This window comes from Drosophila obscura, unplaced genomic scaffold, assembly GCF_018151105.1.
Source record: "Drosophila obscura isolate BZ-5 IFL unplaced genomic scaffold, ASM1815110v1 contig_25, whole genome shotgun sequence".
NCBI lineage: Eukaryota > Metazoa > Arthropoda > Insecta > Diptera > Drosophilidae > Drosophila > Drosophila obscura.
The window spans coordinates 1,986,037-2,006,612 of record NW_024542812.1 but is presented as its reverse complement, the minus strand read 5'-3'; the positions used below and the strand labels follow the sequence as shown (position 1 = coordinate 2,006,612).

Below are 20,576 nucleotides of genomic sequence, written 5' to 3'. Positions count from 1 at the left end.
AAAGGCAACAACTCCCGCATTCGACATGAATTTGGCATTTTTGGCAACCACCTAGAACGCATCCTGTGCAAATATTTGTGCTGACTGTTGCAGTTGTTTATTCCGGACTTGTTTGCCTCAAATTTATTGAGCCCAGACCTAGTTGCAGGGTGCGGTTTCGAGAGGAAATACGAGTATTTACATTACCAGAAATTGCCACAGAGCTGAGCCAGTGAAAAAGCCAGGAATTCAGAATCCAACTACTACAATTTTAATCCAGTCCAAGTCTAGTTTAATGGTTTCAGTCCATTAAAGCTGGGCTCTTTTTGGGCAAAAACACTGCCCGCAAAAATTTCCAACAGCAAAAAAAATGGTCAACAGATTCGAGTCGGCTGAGATTATTTCGGGCTTTTCATTCTTGTATGGAGATTAAATTCCAGTATATGAAGACCCTGATATGCAATTTTCCACTGGCTCTACCTGCTTTGCTCTGCAACTGCCCCTTCCCTAATAATTAGAATCTATGGATTAGAATGCTTCTGTTGTGTTGTCCTGCCCCATTCGCCGTCCATCCATCCATCGATCGCTCTGAGCTCCTCTTGAGGGTTTTAGAACTGCGTGAGTGACTTCGGTGGCATTCTACAAATATAAAACGAGAAGGAACGTGTGAGTCCCTTCTGGGGACGCGACTCTACACGTATGGACAAATACGTGTGCTTTTTTTTCTTTTTCAACTTTTAATTTCTTATACTTATACCCGTACTCAATCAGTATATACATTTTTGAGGATATGATTTTTTAGAATTTTAGAATTAAAAAAAAAATTGTTATAGCTTACATTTTTTTGCTACATCTGTTATCTCATCTACAATGTACGAGTATACTCTACATCTAACATGTAGGTTGTACATGTACCATTTAGAGTCTCTTGCTGAAGGAGGCGGGGGAAGCAGCTGAAAATTGATTTCTTCATTCCGGCTATAATTATGATCCGATCTGATTCAGATTCGGCAACCTGATAGATTTGGTCATTGTAGCAGTGTGATATCACATGAGTCTGGAAACCAAATTTGGTTGCCCTAGCTCTTATAGTCTCTGAGATCTAGGCGCTCATCAAGACGGATAGACGGACAGACGGACGGACAGACATGGCTATATCGACTCGGCTATTGATGCTGATCAAGAATATATATAATTTATGGGGTCGGAAAAGTTTCCTTCTCTACGGTATACACATCCACTTTTACGACAAATACAATATACCCCATAACTCTTTTTGAGTACGGGTATAAATATATGTGCATATGCAGGGAATTCGCGTTATACCCTATCCATGGAGAGCAACCTACCCACACCCAACCCATCTGCTTGACGTCCGGGATGTCCAGGTCCTCGTCGTAGCTGCGTACAACCTCGTCCAGGGCGCGTTGAAGTTGAAGTTGATGAAGGAACAGACAGCCGTCTGCTTGTTCCTGGCTGAAGTACAATACAAGTATTTGATTTTTTCCATTTTCGCGCTGTATATAACATAGAATTAACTGGACATTTCGGATTAACATTAGACTCGAACTTCCTTTGACATTAATGGAGCTGCCATTTTGCAGCTGTCTGGCAGCCTGATTATGTTCGGTTTGTCAGTCTGACATAAGCCAGCCGGTATGCTGTACATATCTCAGTAGCGCGCTCTGTGTGTTTTCTTAGGGACTAGGAAGTTCTATTTATTGCCGGCAAATTCTATTGTGGCGCCTATTCATATTTTGCAGACAGAAACTTGCCTAGTGGCGCCACACGAGATTTTTAGTTCCAAAAACAGCCACGAATTTGATATCACAGGTAGATGGCGCGCACGGAAGTTTTTAGGTATTTGATTTGATATCTACATGTAGCTGAATTAATGTAATAATTTTAGTAACTGTACGTACACATATCGCTGTATATGTTTGTATGTAAATAAATGTACACATGTATGTATACCCCATGAATCCCACATTTTTACTCCACCTTCTCTTGTGTTTCCACCCCGAAAATCACCCGAGTTTCATTATACTCCACTCACACACACACACACACACACAACTGGGAAGTATTTTCCTTTGTTTTGACTTTTCCTTTGCGCATTTTGAGCGCCTGAAAAGATATCTTTCCATATGGCTGACTCTGAATGGAAGTGTAGATACAGTTTTTTGCTGTCATTTTCGTAATGAATAATGAAGGGAAGACGTGTAGGCTTGGCCTGTTGAGCGTCCCCAGTTCTTGAATGGGAACTTTTGCAGCAGGTCTGGGGCTTTACTGCGAATTTTGGAGCTTTGTGAACGCAACTGTACTTGATTTGTATTACTGTTTTTGCCGCAGTACTTGGTGCATGCTTAACAATAGCCTTGCATTTCCCGCAGCAATTCGATCTACAGCAGCAAGGCCACGGAGAGTAAAAGTATTTCCCAATATACATGCATATGTATGTGCATACATGTATAGTGGAGCACAATTCTGGCTATGCAACAAGCGGGGGGTAATGGCGGCAGCTCCAACAGCTCCTCAATCGTTATCTATTATGCATTTGTTTCTTATTTCCAAAACTCATCTGTGGGATCAACCCACACAATACCAAAAAAATCAAAAAGGAATTTAACAAAGAGGACAAAGAGGACAAAGAGCACACCCACTTGCGCCCCTTCTGTAGAAACCACCCACCACGACACAGTCACCGGCGCCCAGCACAGGCAGCACAGCAGCTTTGCGGCCATTGAGGCACCAGCACAATTTTTAGTTTCTCGAGTTGTTTTTTATTTCTAATAATTATACATTTAGCTTTGTTCACGCTTTTGACCACATTTTTTCGCCGTTTTTTTTCTGCAGACTGACGAAGTAAAACGCCCATCACAAGCGAGCAAACAAAGTTACACGAAGTTGCAATCGTGGCCCAATAGAAAATCAGACGCACTTCGGCTGTCTTTCGTCGACCAATCGTATTTGCCAACAATCCGACCAATTGTATCTAAAACGCGTCGATTCCAATTCGCCGCACGGCGAACTGAATTCGCTCGCAACCGGTTTTATTTCTCTCGAATATTTCTGTTCTCTCTCCTCTCTTCAGCTTCTTCCTTCATTTTCTACGTGCCTGTACTTCCCAGATGAGCCAGAATAATGGATATTAGATATCATGATATCAATAGCTTTGGGCATATGATTCCAAAAGTTGTAACAAGAATGGACCGATTGCATTAGCGATGACTCCATGACAGTATATAAATATTTGACTAATACAAAAATTAAAACGTTTTCGTTTTTGGGCTGAAATTTAAGTACCCTCTATGGAGATTCAATTCACTCCGATTCCATTTAGTCTAGTTACACCGTCCACTAAATGTGATCTTACACTTTGAACGGTTTCAGTGGGCTTCAATTCATTTGGCCCGTGGCGCTTTTGCCAATTGCTGGGTACCGTGGGTACGGTTAATGCTCTCGTTAACTTTTGGCTACTACTGTACTAACAAGTATCGTGATTATTCATCCATATTGCGACCTTTCTTCTGGAAGCTTGCGGAGGCACATCATCCTCCGATGTGCGAGGGCGTTTTCTTTCTCCACTCCACGCCACGGCACGCCACTCTCCCCATAGTTCTCCATTTTCGGTTTTTATGCTTGTTCGCCCCGCAGTTGGCCTTCTGAGTGACGGGCCATAAAATGGTCGTTTGCCAACGCCGCGCCGCCACCACTGACTCATTCCCCTGCTCAGAGCGAGCTCCTCGGCCGGTTGCAAATTACCATTTTTAATGAAATGGCCTGTCGAAAAGGTAGATTTATAGAGACCAGACCAGACCAGATCTCCGCCGCTGGCATATTCGGTAGCCAAAAGTGGGCCTGTGGGCGCGCTGCTGCTGCTGCGCTAATGTTAATGGGATTGAGATGTTTGGCAGCTTCCAATTTGAGAAGAAGATCGTGAAACTATTAACAAACTAATTTATTTGCTTTTTTACAGGGAACAATTAAATACAGCATTCCCGCTGCCGGGAGAATTGAGTAAACAATAAATTGCATTCAAGTTCAACTAAAGATGAGCCTCTATATGGGAATGATTAGAATATCGGTCTTAATTTTCACAACAAAACATTCTTTAAGGTTCTAGGGACACAGAGGTAGTTCAAGTTCCATAGTTGTGTTCCTACCAGAGCTTCCTATCATCCGAGTGAACTCCATGAAAACATCCATCGAAACAAATTGCTGTCAAAGCAAACAGTTTTCCTGGAACGAATACACTTTGTAGGCCTCTCCTACAGCTTGCATAGTTTACGAACTTCCATAGCTATTCATCAGTTATTGTTTTCTGTTTCATTTCTGACCGTAATCCAAACCACCTTCGAAGTCCATGCCACAGGCCACATAAAATGGCGTCACAGCCAGATGCGTTGCCGGCAACGATTGACGTCATACTGCGTCACACAGGATCGAACACCACAGCTGCTAACTGTAATCCCAAACAGAAATTAAATTCCTTGCTGGAGAGTACCGTAGGGGCCATGCCATTCCCCAATGACATCATTGCTGCGGCGCATATTTGCAAATTTAATCGAAACAAAAAATGCGAAATCGAAATGCCACAGCTACACGCAGAATGTTCTATAATTAAAATGTTTTACATGCGCCCCAATGCCGAAGCGCCCGTAATTGTTTATAAATAAATATGGGTAAATGCCGTGCCAGTGCCCCAATCTAGTTGTCACCCCATTTGAGGGGTGGCTGGCAGCATCCTAGGGGCGTGTGAATAGTCTGGGAGGGTCACTGAATAAAAATCCTGTCGCCTAACACAATAGAGATTTAACTTAATCATCGTCATAAATGGCGCCAAACATACACTGCAGCCGCACTCGCCGCCACCCTATTCACAACCACATCAAACTCTCACCCTCGAGCTGCCTCTCCTGCGCCCACCCCCCCACTCCCACACTCCCACACCCACCCATCCAAACAAACGATTTCAACGTGTTGTTTTTTCGGTTTCGCCATGCTACGTAATGGGTGAAAACCGGCAACAGCGCATCACAAAAGTAAATTGTAGTAATGAATGTGCGTTTCTGATATGTGTGCATGTGTGTGTGTGTGTACTGACAAGATATTTTCGCTCGCCGAATTCGCCGCACTTTTAGCCGGTCGAATTGAGAGAGCGTTGAGCGAACAAGACAACTAAGAGAGAGAGAGAGAGCTTCCAAAAGCGCGGAAAATTTCTTCTCGTTGTTTTCGTGCCGTACTGAAAAGTGGCAACATCGCTTTTGGACGCTAATTGAACGTTTCGCTTCGCAAAGCCACAAAAAACGACAACAAACGCAAAAACAGGCCTCTAAAATGTATTTTTGTACGGTTTTTTCCTCTCTGCTATTCTCCGTTTTTATCACGACTTTACTAATTATATTTTGCGCTTTTTGCTGAAAATCTGCGCATCAGTTGGCGTCGTCGTCGTCGTCGTCGTAGTTGTTGTTTTGTTGGCGTCGGCCTCCATTGTTTTTCCACTTCTCGGAGTGTCTGCAAAGTTGGGTTGCCAAACAATCGCTTTGTTCGGGCCATAAGTCTTCCAAATTGGCTAGATGCTGAATTTGCAGTTTGGAAAGCAAAGCCAGAAAGCCCCACGGCGCAGACGAAATTTCTCTCGAATCTGCCACAGAACTGACTTTCTCCAGGGCGCGCAGAAAATGTAAAACGGGGAGAACTGAAAGGGACTTATGCTCGATCCTAATGTCATGACAACTGCAATTCCTATGACAGATTAAAGACAAATCCGGGACAGATTTAATCTCTACTGGCAGCAAGAGGGCAATTTGATCCCGAAATTCCTCCTTTAAACTTGTTTAGAGATTGCTAACTAAAATGAGAGAAGGTTGCAAAACAAATTCCTCTGGTTGGTCGAAACATCACAACTATTTACTGATTCCCCCATACTCATTTCCACAAAATTACAAAGATGATGATTTAGCATACGATGGTCACAAAAAGTAGTTGGCACTTGTTGTTGTCTTGTTTTGGGAGATATTTTGTGTGGATCTCTGTTCAAGTTTTCGAATCCTATGAAAACACATCACCAATTGCGAGTTTTAAAAGTAGAAAATACTGAATGCAGTTGCATTGATTTGGCTCTAAGACTTTAATAGGTGCAGAGAAATAATTACTCAGACAATGGAATATTGATTGGGTCTCATACGGGTACAGATAACGATGGGAACATTCCCAAAGGGTTTCAAAGAGAAACTGTTACAATAATTCAATATTCTGCTCTTTATATTTGTAGTTCCCGAACGATAAAAATGGCTACTCTAATGGGAATATTGTACATGATAGTGAAATGATACTGCCATCAGCTGTTGTACATTGAAATTTCTACCGAAACATGTTTATATTTCATGTGTAGGAAGTCACGGCAGTAAACGGAATCCAAGGAGGACTGGTGGAACCTTCCAAGTACATACAGTTGCGAAAAAAATAATATCACCAATACAATACATTTTGTTCTTATAAAAAAAATGGGTTACTCTTGCGATTTTTTTAAATTAAAATTTTTTTTTAAATTTTTTTTATATTGCTTGGTATTCCCCATAAACAAAAACAGTGCTACCGCTCTTTAAATTTGTGTCTATATGTTTTTTTTGGGATTTAAAAACAAAAACCCCCCGAAAATAGCGAAAAAAAATAGCACCATTAGCCATTTTTTTGGTGAATCACCTGTATGCGGATCGCGTGTTAATTCATGGGACGTGGAAAGCACTGCACTGCGGAGAAGCGCGACTTATCAAAAATTGATATTGGATGGAAAAACTTACAGAGAAATTGGTCGATTGGTAGGATGCTCCAATAAAATTTAAAAACCTCATAAACTAGAAAACGATCTATGACCCCTCTTCATGTCAAAAGAATGATTCGTCAAGCAAGAGGGTCCCTTCAAGCCTGCTACTGAGCTTAAAAAAGAGCTTAAATAAATGCGACGGACTAAACAGTCGCAGATATCTTAGGAAACATAACCTTAAGCCTGCAGCCCAAGAAAGGTACCACTTTTAAATGCGACACATATAATTAAGCGCATGAAGTTTGCCAGGGATCATGCAAATTGGACATCCCAAAATTGGAGAAATATTTTATGGTCAGATGAATCCAAAGTGGTTATGTTTGGTGGAAAGGGATCTCGATCATACGTTAGACGTCCAGAGAATACAGAATGAAAAGCCCAGTACACCGCAAAAACTATTAACCTTGGAGGGTGTAATATAATAGTATGGGCCTGATAAAAACCATAATGGATCAGCACGTGTAAGTGAATATCATGGAGACAGTAATGCTTCCCTTTGCAGAATATGAAGTCCCGCTCGTATGGTCTTTCAACAGGATAATGACCCCAAACACACCAGCAAGAAAGCAAAGGAATGGTTCAGGGCAAACTCTGTGAACGTTTTGGGTGGCCTGCACAGTCGCCTGACCTGAATCCCATCGAAAATCTGTGGTCCGACGTCAAGAAGGCAGTTGCTGCTTCCAAGCCAACCACTATCCGATCACTTTGGGAAGAAATTTAGAGTCCTGGTCCAAAATTTCCCTAAACGATGCCAGGACTTAGGATTCCATGCCAGACGCTGCGCAGCTGTTATTGACAATAAAGGACACTGTACTAAATATTTAATTATTCATATAGATTTAGTATTAATAGTTAAAAATGGTTAACTAATGAATTCGTTACAAATTGCTTATTTTTTTTATTTTAAATTCATTTTTGAAAAGTGGTGCTATTTTTTTTTGCCTAGTTTTATGATTTTAATAAAGTTCCTTAAATATCTTAAAAACGTTACAAAAAAATATGATTTTTTGTATTCTAGGTTCTTAGTCTCCCATTTCTAAAAATGTGCTTAAAATTTCCTTAAAGCTAAAATGTGAGTTTGGCAATTATTTAAAAATTGCTTGTGGTGGTGGTGCTATTATTTTTTTCACAGCTGTATGTACAGACATTTATTTAAATCAAATAAGGGCGAACCAGATAATTTTGGTTTCAGCAAGTTTACAAGACCGTTGTAGGAGTATCAAGAGCAATTTCCTACCCAATAAAAAATTTGTTTTTAGTCAGCTTCAATAAGTAATAGTATTAGTATTAGTGTTAGACTACAAAATACTCGCAGATGGTTTCCAGAGACTTCTTTTACTAAAATACGGCTTGGGATAATGTCAGGGAATCTTCTACCATGATCATGACTTCTGGATCATGACTATGTTAGTTTTGGTATAAGCAGAATCTCATCATAATACTCAAAGGATTGTCCATTTATAGAATGATTGGCTCTGCATTTTCCTAGACATGCCTCGGTAAATGTAGCCCTTATAAGACCTGCATTACTATGCCAGAAACCAGAAAGCCAGACTTGTTGTCGAGCTCTGTTTGAGGAGGTACGCGTAAAATCTGATCTTTGTGTTATGAAATATTTAATGAAACATGGAAAATGCTAATAACTTATTCCCTTTACCAAAGTAATGTCAAAATAAGTCAGTTCTTGACGACATATTTGGTTGTATCCCTGCTGATTGCAGGATCTTACACATATTTATGTACATACATATGTATTCAGTTGAAGCTAATTTACTGCTTCACTTGTCTGCCTGTCACTATCTATCTACTATCAATTCTGTCTTTCTTATCAATATATTAGTTTAGTGTAGAAAGTGTGCTGTTACACCGACTACTGTACGTATTCAGATGCCTTTTCATAGCCAACACAGCCTAAATGATAGAAAATAAAAAAAGAGAAAAAAAATTTGGATCCTTCGAGCCGGATTTGAACCAGCGACCTATGGATGTCTACAAAGTCTGTCAATCTACAGTCCACCGCTCTACCAACTGAGCTATCGAAGGCTACGAACGGGAGGGGACAAAGCAGCCTGATAGCGTCGAGGGGCGGTGACGACAGACAGCCGTCGAGGCGAGGGACAGCAACAAAATATGCACATAACATAAAATAAATGCCAGAGAAATAAAACAAATCAAAGCGAAATAAAACGCAATAAAATCGGCGATCGCTTCGATTCGACTTCATGTAAATTTTCGGATTCCGCTTTGCTGCTGCTGCTACGCAGGGCAGTAGCAAAGGCATCAGCAGAGTGGGAGCGTGAGCGGGAGCGGGAGAGGCAACGGAGCTAAAGTGAAAAGGCACAAAGAAATACTCGTAAACAGAAGCAAAGCCAAAACGCTGACGTTCCAATTTAGCGCAACTTTCGCTACTTGTCGCTGCCTGATGGCTGCCTACAGCAGGGGGTGGCGGGGAGGAGCACTGGACATGGAGGTGGCGACGTGCAAAGCGCCCAGAGATAACGTCAGCGTCAGCGTTGGCGCGCTGCAAACGTCATCAACATAATTTTCATCACTCTGAAATATGTACATACATATGCACATACATATGTATGTGCATATGCCTTGATGAAAGACATTCGCCGCTTGCTGAACAAGACACGAACATTGGAGCCGAACGCTGTAAAATCCGAACGCAACGCACGAAGGCTACAACCGGAGAGTGTGAGATCAAAAAGAACAATGTACGGGAGAGAGAGAGATGAGAGTGGGAGAGAGAAACTGTAACTGTGGCCCGCTGTGTGACGTTGGTGGGTGGTATGGGTGGGGGATGGGGGCACACACAATGCAGCGGAAGCAACCCATCGTGTCGCACTCACAAAGAAAATATGCGGACCCCTGTCTGGGTGCCCCTCTCCGTCTCTAACCGTCACACCAAATGGAATCGAATCCACTCGGATCCCCTCCGGATCCCACCCTCTCGACCAACAGGCTACTGCCCTGACACTCCATTTTTTATTTTCCGTCGCATAAAAGTAATTTCTGCAGCTATCACTCCCTCCGCCCGCTTCCCCGCTGGTCGCTGCACTAATTGGAGCACATGATAAAGTAACTTTTTGGAAAACAAAGCCAGGGCTCCCAACCGGAGGAGGGAGTCTGGTCTGGCGAACCACTCAGCCAAACACACACACCACACAACCCACCCACCCACTTAGACTCCAGCTCCCCGACATTTGTCACGAAAAGGTCTCTGGAGTTGCAACCTTTCCATGTTGCCGCTGCCGCTGCCTCTGCTGGTGCTGGTGCTGCACCTTCTCATTTTTCAGTTTTCCTCTGTTGCTTTTGCGGAAAATGTCAAAATATAAATCAATTAACTTTCTGGAAAAACTTTGGGTTAAAACTTTCAAAGCAAATTTATCGCCGCCACATCGTGTTGCATTGCCACAGGGGGGGACGGGGATTGTCGGGTGGTGCGATGGTGGTGCCAGAGGTTATTTATGTGCCGCGAGCAGGTCATTTGTGCGCTATGCGGAATGATGTGTTAGTTGTGGCACCACGGATGGGGTTGCCGTACTCCATTTTGTTGTGGGAATAATGGGTTTTACTAGGTGCTTCGAATGTAGAATTGAATGGGAAATTAACTTTGATTTAATAGAATTCAGTCATTGAATATCCCTGAATTTAAGGAATTACACACATTTTTTGTGAATTGCTGATTGTTACCGGGCAAAACTTTTAATATGATATTCCGCCATTAAGAAATGCATAAGAAAATATATTAGGCAGCGCAACTAGGTCTAATTAGCACAAGCTAGATCCTAGCTTTTATTTCTTTGTTTAAAAATTATGGGCTGATGATCCCCTTTGTTATATTACAATGGACAACTAACAAAACGATTTGTGAAGGTAGAAAATGGCGTTGAAAAAATGTTCAAATAACTGGATTTGCATGGGAAACACAATATTCGTTTGATTTTTTGAAAGAGCGAGCATTCCCACTACAATTCTAACGATTTTCATTTTAGCAGAGCTTTGAACTTGTAATATTAATAGAGCGTTTGATCCTCTCCCAACTATTTTAGAAATATAATTTATCCAATGAATTTATCACCTTGCATCCCCTTCTCTACATCAGCTTTGAATGTGGCCATTATTCATTTGATTAATATTACTATCTCGATTCACACATGTGGCACTTCATTTGATATATCCATCAAATAGCGGCCCCGGCTCGTGCCAACTTTCATTTACCAGCAAACGGATCCGAGCGAAACGAAAGTTCATTAAGTGGGGCCCGTGTTCATAGATAGAAAGTTGATATGTTGCGATAGACAAGCGATATGTAAACACATGAATGTACGTACATATCTTCAAAGGCCTTCATATGCGCTATTTACAAACAAATGAGATGTTCAGCCATACAGACACATTATATACAGATCCACGAGTATATAGGTTCATATATTTATGTGTGTGTATGTACGGCTGGGTAGTTCCATATAATGATAAACAAAGAAATCATTTCAATCGGATTTTTCAAGGCGAGCACATTGAATGTTTACAGAGAGAGGGACACACAGAGACAGAGAGCGTGTGAAAGAGAGAGACATAGAGAGGAAGCTTTCAATCAGTGGAATTCATTAAGTTGAACGAAACTGAAAATAATGAAATAAACAAATTGATAATTCTGTCCGTTGCGTTGCTGCTCTCTCGCTCTGTTCTGCTCTGCCTATTTCTCATCCCTTCTCTCCACTCTCCTGCTTTTCATTTTGTTGGAATTTGACTCTCTGTCAAAGCGATTAGCAAGTGCAGAGTTTACTCTTTGCTTTGCCCTTCTCTCAACCATTTTGTTGTTGCTTTGGCTTTGGTTCATTTTGTTTGATTTGTCGCTTTTTCTGCCCATTACCACTTCCACTCCACTCCCCAGTGCTCACCCACTCCACTCTGTTTCACTACCCCACCGCAAAATCGAGTCAATAGAAATTTGATACTTTTTTCCAAGGAGAGCAGACAAATTCACGCACACAAATACATAACCAACCTACCTACCCCCATACTTAGAGACATGCATAAGTGTTTAAGATACTTCACAAGACACGGCTCTGGATCCATGGACCCAGGGTCTGTGGACTGGGTACTGGGTACTGGCGACTGACAGCGTTTGTGAATTTAGATGCCGATAAGTAAAATGTATCTGCGGCCAAAGCTAAAAATCGAGGCGCAAAATTCAATGCGAAAGCAACAAAACAACAACTAGCACAATACCAAAAGCGTTGCCAGACAACAACAACAAAAGCAACAAAAAGGCTCCAACAAAAACAACAACAATAATAATAGCTTGCATAAATGGAACCAGTTTTGTGGCCGAGGGAACCAAGCAAAAGTCGGAGACTTTAGTTAGCGTCAGCTTTGAGTAAATTTATGCGGCCGCTTTCAGAGGCGGGCAGGCTGGGGGGGGCACAGAGGCAGAGACAGAGACAGACAGACGGCGGCCTCTGTTTAGACATCCAACTCGAACCAGAGTCTGCGACAGAGTCAGAGTCAGAGTTGGACCCGAAGTTGGAGTCTCGCTTACCCGTCCCACCACTGCTGCGGAGGCCTAACCTGGTCGAATGCCGAATGCCCAAAACAAAACCGACAGACGACATGTGAATATTAATGCTGGGACTTCGGACTCCACTCCGAATCCGGGGATCGCAACGGATCGCAACGGATCGCAGCGAACGAACCCAGTTCTGGTGACAAAATTTGTAGACTCTGCCGGTTCTTATTCCGCTTCTCCTTTTCGTGCGCGCAAAGATTTTTCGTTTGTGCGAATTGCAAATGAGAACACCAAATCAGAAACGAAATGGGAACACTGGAAGAAAAATGGATAATGATGATCCAAAGATCATTATCATAGACCCCGGAGCCCGATACTATTCTTACTATTTCTATTGGATATTTAAACATCAATAGTACATTATTCATTATTCAATTTTTATGGTACAGTTCAGTGGAAACTGACATCTGATATTAATACTCCCCAAAATAATAATAAATATAATATTTTTAAGTTGAAACTTTAATGTTAATTCAATATATAAGTATTATTTGAGGTTTCTTTCGGTGCAGAGAAATTGGCACGGTTGGTGCGTGTTAAGGATCAAACGAGTTCCAATGCCAGACTCCAGACTGCAGCTCCAATGCTGGAGCCCGAGTCGAAGCCCGTCCTGACAACTTGATAAAGATTTCATGCCTTTGATTAATATGTTAAGTGTCTCTACACAGAAAAGCAAACGGCCAAACGGGATTTGCCGGCAAACACCAAACGCCAAAGGCAAAGAAAAAAAAGGAAAGACCAAAAACCGAGAAGGAAAAGCAGGAAAATCAGGCATCACGCACGATACGAAGGTGTCCGGAGTCCAGAACATGACAATAAATCAACTGCAAGTACAGGCGGATGAGAGGGGGCTGGGCTGGGCTGCTCCGCTCCGCTCCGGTGATAGCACTCTATGCCTGCTCTAAGGTGAGATGAAAAAGAGGCTGGCAATGTTCAGTTGATTAATCAGAACTGACAACGAAAACATGGACACATCAGGAATGTATTCGTTTAATTGAAATCCCTGTGCCACAAGGGATTTGCCATAAATAATTTACATACATAAAAACTATCAGAAACTATAAAAAGGGAAGCATTTCCGTGTACTAAAGATACATTCACATGTATGAACATTCATATGTAAATACATGCATATTTCAGATGAAATGGTTTTGGTTGAATTGATCCAAAACTATTTTGTGTTCACCAAATGATTCAGATAATTGAAACTAATCGTGTGCATATCTCGTCATATTTGTGTTCGTTCAATCAAGCTTCTGCCAATAGCAGTTTTAATTTATACTTTTGTTAGGCAGCTGCCGTGGAGTTTGTCTACTCAATACTCAACTTACTCGAAAAATCATCTTCCAAAATGGTTATTTCCTTCATCTTTAATATGTTCTAGGATTCTTACGGGGATAAACAGCTATGATATAGCATCAGAAAGAAATCGTACTCAGGAAATGAGGTTAGGAACCCCTTAGATCGGGGGCACCTTGTTCGAGTCTCCTGTGCTTTACTTCTGCAAGCTGTAAATATCAGACCGTTTTTTCTTAGTGTTTTATACTTCAAAAAACACATTGCAGGATTAGGTAAAGTTCTGCCATCATTTGTTTAAATGCAAACCTTGATATGAAGCAAGAGTTGGACTGGCTTATTGGCTTCAAATCGTGACTGATAAACGCTCGATTTCCCTCAATTTCGCATGAAAAAGTATTAACCAAATTAGCTCAATCTATAGGGAAGATTGCTAAGATAAGTACAATACATAATTCCACTCATATATTCCAGATCCTAGTACGAGATAGTATCATAGTAACATAGTATCCTATGGTATAGTCTGATACTCGTATACATTTTCGTATTATGTATATGTACGTTGTTTCCAAGCAGAAATATATTTATGGAAAATTTTCCAACTTAAGTTATACGAGTGTGTCGTAAGTGAACACAATTTCGAATGGTACGAGTATCCACTGTCATTTGGAAATTGATCAACTGCCGGAAAATGTTATTTTCGAAAGCAATCATTAACCGGCATAATTGTAGCTCAGGGGAATCGCCCCTCGGCGGCTGCTGGCACGCCAGAATCCCGGGAATAGTATAGTAAGTACGAGTATTTCTGTAATATAATCAAAAGTCGGATATAAAAATGGAAATGAAACGCTGGGAAAGCGCTACAGCCAGTGCCAGTGCCAAGAGGGTGGAAGGCAGGCTGTGGCAACCACCCCCAAAATGCATCCAGCAAACCGTGCAATAATGTCCTTAACACAAAAAGTCAAAACCAAACAAAATCTGTCCATGTGTGGGTGTATATGTGTGGGTGTATCTGTGTGTGTGTATGTGCTGTGTGTCTGTGTGTTTGGGTGAGAGCAGAGAAGCAGAGAGAATGAATGCCTGAAGCGGAGGCAAGCAAACGAGCGTAAAGCACGCGTCGAGAAGTTCCGCGCGCCCCAGCAAGCCCCTGTTCGGCCACCCACACAGAAAACCAGCACAACACACAGATACACACACATACTCGTACAAATGCATATATTTTTTGTATAGAGACACAACACACACACACCCATCCAAAGGATAGCAAGAAGAAGAACAGGAACAAGGACAGCAACGAGGACAGCAGCAGCAGCCCATCAAGGAGAAGAAAAAGTTTTTGCTGCTCTAACTTTCTGTCGCTGTTGTTTCCCTCTGCCTCTGCCTCCGCCTTCGCCTCCTCCACCGCCTCCATCACTCGGCCACTGCCACTCTGCCCTTTCCTTTCTACCATTTCACTCCCCTCCCCCGCGCTCTGTTCTCCTGGGCAAATATTTAATTTTTATAAAGCCTTCTAGCTCTCTCCTCTTGCCCTCTTTCACGTTCACTGGGTGTGTGTGTGTGTGTGTGCTAGCTTGTGTGCGGGTTAGAAATTTTCTCTGGGCTTTAAAAATATTAAAGGATAAACGACAAGCGCACATAAAATGTAAGCTTTATGACACTGAAGAGGATATCCCAAAAGCTTAGCTAGGCCAGGCAAGGGGAGGTCGAAGGACATTTTGGGGGCAGCTAGGAGATGGGTTCACCTCTCCTCTCCCCTTGCCGAAATGTATTATGGAAACTTTATAAATAAGTGAGAGCGAACACAAATAGGTTTCTTCATTAAATGCGTGACAAGAGAAGAGCTTTGCGTGTGTGTGTGTGTGTGTGTCGTGCTCCTCCAATGCCAGGCATAACGGTATCGTGGGCCGTTCATTAGGCAAGTGCCATTGGGCGGTGTACATGGCAGGCAGTGTGACCAGAGTCAAGGAATATAGGGGATATGTTGATAGAAATTGTGGAAGCAGCTCCCGTAGGACCTGCTCTATAGGACCCAGCCTTCAGAAGAAATATTATTGAAAAATAATCTCCAAAAAGTTTTAAACAAGCAGAACCCTTGCCGCAAACCCCACCGAAAATCAGTAAAAGTTCCCCTCAAAAACCAATCCAAACGGAAAAAGGTTGCTCAACTCTTTGGCAGCTCTGGTCACCCTAATCCAGAGCATACAAAATGGAGTTGGTTGCCTCTCGTCGACACTGTACGTGTGATGTGTTGCGGCCTCATCGCTGTGTGCGTGCAAAGGGCTTGCTTGCCGCTTGCCGCTTGCCACGGCGGCAGCACTCAGTTCAGTTCAGTTTCCTCGTATTCGTATTCGTAGAGCGCACAAAATCCCAAAAATAAAGGTAAAAGAAGAGAAGGAAGAGAACGGGGAAAGGGACGGAACGAAGCGGAAAAGGCAATTTCGAAAAATGCTAAAAGGGCCCGAGGACGACAACGACAACGACATCGACAGCAAGGACGAGGGCGAGGACGAGGACGAGGTTGAGGCCGAACCCGCCACGAACAGCGGAAACATGTTCAATTATCGGAATGGTTTGTTGTTGTTGCTTCTACCCCGATGGAAAGCGGACCGGAGACACACAGGCACAGTAGTCCCAAAGCGATAGAGAAATAGAGAGCTACGAAAAGAGAGCAGGAGAGAAAGAGAGAGGCACAGCCCCATGGTCCTGATAGTCCTCCTAGACCAAATGGTTCGGGGTTAAGTTAAATTCATGCAATGCGGTCTCGTCCTCGTCCACGTCCTCTGCCTCTGCCTCTGCCTCAAGCACCCCTTTCACAGAGGGGAAAATTTGCTGTGGATGGATGGATGGATGGACTGAGCACTGTGGAGTAGTGTCGGGTGGGGTGGGGTGGTGTGGCAAGCACTGTGTGCAACATATGGAATTGGCGTGTCGAGTGTGACGAGGTCGTCGGTCGTCATCCTGCTGCTACTGTGTTGTTTGGGTGCTCCCAAAAGTGGGCTGAGCAGAAGCAGAAGCAGAGAGAGAGAGAGAGAGCGAAAGAGAGACGTACATAAAACACTCAACACGGCAACCCAACCCACCCACGCACCATGGAGCAAGCACATGGAGCACACGTCACTCGTGAGCTCTAAAGCGCCCCTGGGAATTTGCCAGATACACTCGTAATTTATTTTAAATCTCGCCCGGTTCGCTCGCTTTAAATGTAAATCATTTATTTATGCCCATTCCCATTCCCCCCTCCTACCATATCCGTGCACCCGTACACCCTTTCAAAGCTGTGCAAAATGTGGCATCATTTCGGAAAACAGATCTTAATTAGCTGACGGGAGCTGCCTAATTGGCGAATGGAAATATGGCTGGGCCGTTGGTCAATCATCTTGAGGGGAAAATACTCGCTTGAGTCTTAACCGAATTACTTTATAGTTAGTTAGTGGATGCCATATTCTCTAGGGGGGGAAGGAACGACAATATATATTTAATTTTTGTATGCTGGTTGTGTATCTATGGGATTTGTGTGAGAAGCTTCGACTGTGGCATCTGCTAAAAACTAAACAGAACCGATTGAATTTGAGACCGACTGAAACAATGTCCAGAGTCTTTCAGAGGAACTCAAACAGGAAAACATGGGACAGGCTTTATCTGTTGTATTTAAGCAAAGTTTCTATAGGTATGTTCTGCCCAAGGCCCGAGTTATATAGTAATATCATTTACTTTTCCAATAGATGAGTGATTATTCCCGATCCGGCTGCCGTTACCACATTTTATCTAATCCGGAATACCTCTGAATGGGTTACGGGGCTGCTGAATCGACACAGCAGGTTGCCAGGGGCCGCTGGCCAGGGGTGGCCTGGCAATTGACATTTAACGTTGGCTGGCTCTGACCCTGCCACCCGTTTTCCATTCATTTTTTGTGTTCGTTGTTGTCGGTGGTGCAATTAACCGCAAAAGGTTTCCTTTTGTCGCTCGTCCAATCTCCCGCTCCCATTGTCCACGAACCCCCTGAACGGACACCGACCAACAAATATATGATTCTCGCTCCTGCTGCCGTTGTATTCGTTGTAGCAGATAGAGCTAGGGCCGTAGGCCGTATACCGTATACCGTCCGTCGCAGTGCTTTAAGTCACGAAATAATAATAGACCTGGCGCCCTGGCATAACTTTAATGGCAGAGTTATTAACTTTTGTGCCCTGGCCGTGGTGTGGAGTGTCCCCCGAACTGGCCATCGATTTGATTGTTATTGTCCTTCCGATGACATTAACTGCGTATTACTATTATTATATTATATTTTATTTATTCTTACGATATTACTTCTCCTTCAAGGAGGCAAAGAAATGTAGCAAGTGGGGAAAAATGTGTCATAATCATACCAATTACTGTGGAAGTTATATCCCCTAGGCTTATTCTTATTTTTGGGAAACTAAAAGGAATGGAGGATTAACTACTTTTTTAATCAATTGCAAAGAAAAGACAAGTTTAAATGCAAAAATTGCCTGTTCTTTCTAACATCAAATGTCAAGTTTACACCAGCAGCAATCACGGAAACATGCAATTTCCTGGCAGTTAACTTTGTTGCACATTTGCATCTGTTCACGACAGGAAGCTGAAGAATCTATGCCAACTTCAAGCAGTCCAAAGTTCAAGGACGAATAAATATATCCTTTAAGATTCCTCTCCCATGTTTAAATACGCTGATAAAGCTCTACTGCCAACCAGTTAATCCTGTATTGACTTATTTCGTACATTTCATTCCAATCCAGTTCATTAAATTGCGGGAATCCAATCCAAACAAGTTTGTTTCGATCATCACGACACAATTTCGCACAAAATTCTTGAAAATTTTAGCTCAATTAAGTTGCAATTCCACAACTGCAGCGGAAGTCCCTGCCAATTCTGGAACGCTTTTCGATGCCAATTTCGCCCATCTGGCGGGCGGCTCTTCGATTGCCAAGTTCGTTCGCAAGTAGTTCTCGAGGAATAAACTTTTGCCGGCCCTGTCGCATATTTGTGGCAATACAAAGGGCATTGCAACTGTGTGTGGAGTGTTTTTTGGGCACAGCAAACATTACCTAATCAGACTTTCAGTGCTCTACGTGTGGGGAGGGGTGTGGGGGGAATTTTATCAGCCGGCAATCAATAATACGAAATAATGGGAAATGCATTAATGGGCTGGACGGGCTGGGCTGGCCAGTGCGCCATAAACTGAAAATTGAATGCAAAAATGCAAAGTCGTAAAGCGAAAAGAAAGTCATAAATTAAATAATTAATGCAATAAAATTTTATAAATATTGCAAATGTGTGTTTTTTGTTGCGCCCAGCGTGAGGTGGCAGCGCCCAGCGGCAGCAACCAGTTTATGGCAGCGCAGAAGAAAAAAAATTAAAACCACACACAGATACTCATATATACATACATATGTACACATATAGTAGATACAGATACGAAACGAACAGAACAGAATGCCGAGTGCAGGGAACAACAACAACAACAACAGGCAACAGCACGGGACAAATGAATGCAAAAAGGCCTTCGGTTTATTTGCAAGTACAACAGCCGCAACAACAGCAACATCAACATCAACAGCCACAGGCACAGACACAGGCAACAGCGACAATTGAAATCGAAATGCAAATTAAAACGATCAATAAAAATGCGAATATGTCAATAAAAGTCAAATGCAAATTTGTCTCATGTTTCGAATGCATGCCGAAAAAAGGCAGCAACAGCAATCAAGGGTCGCGTTTGGCGGGAACTGAACAGAAACAAAATGAAATGAGATCAAATGGGATCACCCCGGGCTAAAACTATGTTCCAAATGGCCGAAATTAGGGTGGCAGGAAAAGTAGGGTTTGGCTTATACCCACAGGGGTTGACCTAAGGAGGCTTGAGCAACTCCACGCCACTCACAGAATTAAAACATTCAGCCCTACTTAGTTGTCAGTGAAGCATCTAAAGCATATAGCAATAGACCATACAACCTCTGTAAAAATTACTTAAAATAAGCCCAATAATTAATTTAATAATAATTCTAAGACCCACGCTATTGATAGTCATTCTAAAAATTAAAATGCTATCCCCATAAAGTACACAAAATGAAACATCGTTAATATTCATTTTAGAAACGAAGGAAAAAAATGTATCGACCCTTTTTGGGTTCACTTTAGCCTTTCCTTCTTTTCATCAAAGGGGGCGTGGGGGGAACTGTGCTTTTTCTGGATTATATTTCAGCATTTTTACTATTATAATTTCTATTATATTTCATATTCCCAGACTGACATCTTTCAGACAAATAAAAGGGAGAAACGATGAAGGACTCAGTGGACACCCACTCGCTATGTTCAAACGAAAAAGAAAATAAAAGTTCGCTGATGTGCGAATAGTAAGTTAAGGTTTTGAGAATAACACTTGACAAGAGTTTCTCCAAAACGTACAAATGGAAAAATTCTTATTTAGTATTTAATAAAATGTTCAACCAATTGTTATCCTTGTTGAATGAATTACTTATAGAATTTCAGTAGGGAAGACCCAGATCTACTCATTCATTCACCTTTGCCTGCTGCGTGGCAGTGTCTACAGAATATTTGCAGGGTTTTTTCAGTTCTCCTGTCCCTATACGATTGGAGGCAAAACAAAAAAGTGTTTCATTTTCAACATTCATATAAGACACATTTATTCGGATTCTGTTACTATTGTTAGCTAAAATTCACATTGGCTGGGCGTTCCTCATTTATCTGCTGCTTACCAAACTTTCGGGTCAAATGGGGCTGGGGCATTATCTTCTTGTCGTTCATGTCGGGTTGGTGTTGCTAAAAAGATAAGATGAAGGCGGCCATGGCGAAGCGATGCAATGCAAAGAACAAGGAGAAACTGGATTCCCTCTCCTGTCTCGATTCCCTGTG

At 42.3% G+C, this 20,576-nt stretch overlaps 1 protein-coding gene, 1 long non-coding RNA gene and 1 other non-coding gene across 3 annotated transcripts; 1 reads left to right on the top strand and 2 right to left on the bottom strand.

Moving 5' to 3' along the window:
* Window positions 1-264: 264 nt before the first annotated feature.
* On the bottom strand, window positions 265-1,614 carry LOC121404611. The gene is made up of 2 exons (XM_041594338.1): window positions 1,329-1,614; window positions 265-618 (listed from the first exon to the last, which is right to left on the bottom strand). Exons 1-2 carry the CDS (start codon window positions 1,536-1,538, stop codon window positions 508-510), a joined length of 321 nt encoding a protein of 106 aa, XP_041450272.1. The 5' UTR covers window positions 1,539-1,614; the 3' UTR covers window positions 265-507.
* Window positions 1,615-8,759: 7,145 nt separating this feature from the next.
* Trnay-gua lies at window positions 8,760-8,851 on the bottom strand. Its single transcript is given in 2 exon segments — window positions 8,760-8,795; window positions 8,815-8,851. It is a non-coding gene; the product is annotated as a tRNA-Tyr (tRNA).
* A 5,387-nt stretch (window positions 8,852-14,238) lies between these two features.
* On the top strand, window positions 14,239-20,159 carry LOC121404613. Its single transcript, XR_005968103.1, has 2 exons — window positions 14,239-14,471; window positions 19,948-20,159. It is a non-coding gene; the product is annotated as an uncharacterized LOC121404613 (long non-coding RNA).
* The last annotated feature ends 417 nt before the right edge of the window (window positions 20,160-20,576 follow it).

Excerpts from the sequence above, each read along its gene's own strand:
- LOC121404611 (XM_041594338.1), bottom strand. The coding sequence starts at position 1,538 with ATGTTAATCCGAAATGTCCAGTTAATTCTATGTTATATACAGCGCGAA. Across the intron at positions 619-1,328 it reads AGCAGATGGGTTGGGTGTGG|AATGCCACCGAAGTCACTCA; the intron begins GTAGGTTGCTCT and ends TTATATTTGTAG.